Genomic DNA, 2175 nt, shown 5'->3' with positions numbered 1-2175 from the left:
CCATGCAGCAACCTGGGTCCCCAGCGCCCGCGGGTCCCCAGCGCCCGGCCCCCATCACCTGCCGAAGGCGCGCTCCCGCCCAGGGGCTGTCCCCGGCCTCCCCTCGTCGTCAGGGGTCCCCGTCTTACTTGGGCTGGGCTCCGGCGTCCGGAAGAGCTTGCAGTCCACGCAGAGACGCAGCAGCCAGTCGAAGCACTCGGCCTGGCCGCACAGGGTGGTGGCCCGGCCATCCCGGACCCCCATGCTCCTCGCTCGTCACCCCACGGTGCCTGCTTGCACAGCTGGGACCCACTGTACCCCGCGGGGAGGAAATCGGGAGGGGCCACGGCCCACCCCGCCTCTGCCCCGCCCCCTGTCTACTGGGGTGGGACCACTGAGCCGGCCAGCCTGCACCCCAGACCTCCCTGCCCGCCTCCCTCCACTCAACCATCACCCACACCCCTGCTGAGTGCAGGGCTGGGTAGACCAGGGACTGTCTGGTACAACGGAAGGGAAGGGGGACAGCCCTGCCATGTGGACACACACTCAGGGGTCACCTCTCTGTCTCCCTCTCACCAAGCCCCGCCCACAGTCCAGGTGCTCTCCACCACCCTCAGACCATGGCCTCCTCGCCCACCTTGGTCTTTTTAATGATCTGGTCAGCTCATCATCAGAATTTCCCGAGTGACCATTCAGTCCGGAGCCCTAAGCTGAGCGCTGACCGCAGGGACAGGGAGGTGGTGATGGGGAGAACAGATGCTGGCCTTTGGGGGCAGGGCATCACCACAGGGGTTGAGGGCTTCCTACAGGAGGCCATGAGGTTTAGGGGATGTTCTTTGGGAAGGGCCATGTGTGAGGGGAGGAGTGCATGGGGGCCCAGGGCGCTGGCTTGGTCTTGGAGGAGACCTCAGCAGCCTGGATCCAGTTTGGGGCGCTGCAGAGGCAGGTGGTGAGTCTGGCTTTGTTGCAATGGCATTTGCATGTTAGAGGGGCTGCTGGCTGGGATGGAGGGGAATCACCAGGCCCTGCAGGGCGGAGGGCAGGGCCAGGCACCTCCAGATCCTAAGCAGAAAGAACAGTCAGGTCAACGGATGGACACACATCCCTTTGGACACTTCTCAGCCATGTGCCCTGCTTGCTCACCTTTGTCTTCCCCTCTTTGGGTCACCCCACCCCGGCCTCTTCCCTTGTCTCTTTCGGCCTGTCTGGTCTCAGACCCCTGTGCATACAACCTCTGCCCTCCTAGAGGGATGGGTGTGAATGAGGGCGTAGAGTGGACAGGGAGGCCTGGAACTCACAGCCCAGCATGCAGCACTCACAGGTGCCCATACCAGACCCCTAGACGCTCAGGGCAGGGAGCACAGAACAAGGGGTTACTGTCCAGGGATCTGGGAGGGGAGCATTCCAGCAGAGGGAACACATGGTGGACAGAAGGATACTCTCGAGGGGGATTCTGGGGCAGGAGAAAATACATCAGGTGCCAGACCTGGCAGGGGGAGCCTCCAGAAGGTCTCTGAGGATGGGGGGACTTCAGAAAGGGCCTCCTCCCTGGGTTCAGCATCTGGACAGGCCAGCGAGGGCCTCCCGCAGTGTCATCTGGGACCACGGGGATGACCCCACAGTTGTTTAGGAGAAGGCTTTGGTAGCTGGCTCTGCATTGAGTGGAGCAAGGCTGAGCCCCAGGTGTCTGGCTCAGGGGGCCACAAGCTAGCCAGTCCTGGGGGTCTCTGGCCCACTGCCTCTGCCGCCCCTGCCTTCCAGCTCGGTGGCAGGAAGGTGTAGGCGGTGGGGTGGCTGCAAAGGAGAAGTGGGTCTGAGGTGGTGGGTGTGAGTGTGGGTGTGTGCTGAGGGGGTGGAGGTAGCCAGAGCAGGAAAGGCCTTTCTGGGGGTGGGGTGGCAGGGCCAGGAAGACTGGGCCACCCCCACCTCTATCACCAGCAGTACTCCTGTTATCTGTAGTCAGAGCAGCCAGGGCCCTGACTACCAGACTGGGGGTGGAGAATTTTCAGTTACATCTTTGACTAGACCTTTGGGACCAGACCTTTGGGCAGAAAAAGGCCTGTGGAGACCCAGGAGCTGGGAGCGTGGTCCTGGCAGAGGGTGGCCTGTGTGGCCAGGCTGGATCTCATTTGGGGTAGGGGAGAGGTCACTAGGGCCTCTGACTGCTTCAGCAGTGAGGAAGAACCATTCTCAAGG

The 2175-nt window shown here is 62.8% G+C and overlaps 1 protein-coding gene across 1 annotated transcript in view; it reads right to left on the bottom strand.

Moving 5' to 3' along the window:
• Window positions 1–243, bottom strand: part of TNFRSF13C (tumor necrosis factor receptor superfamily, member 13C) — a 1378-nt gene extending 1135 nt beyond the window's left edge. Inside the window, exon 1 of the mRNA XM_006890179.1 lies at window positions 129–243. Within this exon, the coding sequence (XP_006890241.1) occupies window positions 129–243 (115 nt within the window). The remainder of the gene's footprint in view (window positions 1–128) is intronic.
• Between the last annotated feature and the right edge of the window lie 1932 nt (window positions 244–2175).

This window comes from Elephantulus edwardii, unplaced genomic scaffold, assembly GCF_000299155.1.
Source record: "Elephantulus edwardii isolate Elephantulus edwardi_28Jun2011 unplaced genomic scaffold, EleEdw1.0 scaffold00086, whole genome shotgun sequence".
Lineage (NCBI taxonomy): Eukaryota > Metazoa > Chordata > Mammalia > Macroscelidea > Macroscelididae > Elephantulus > Elephantulus edwardii.
Note: the sequence above shows the minus strand (reverse complement) of the source record. Positions and strands in the feature narration are given on the sequence as shown.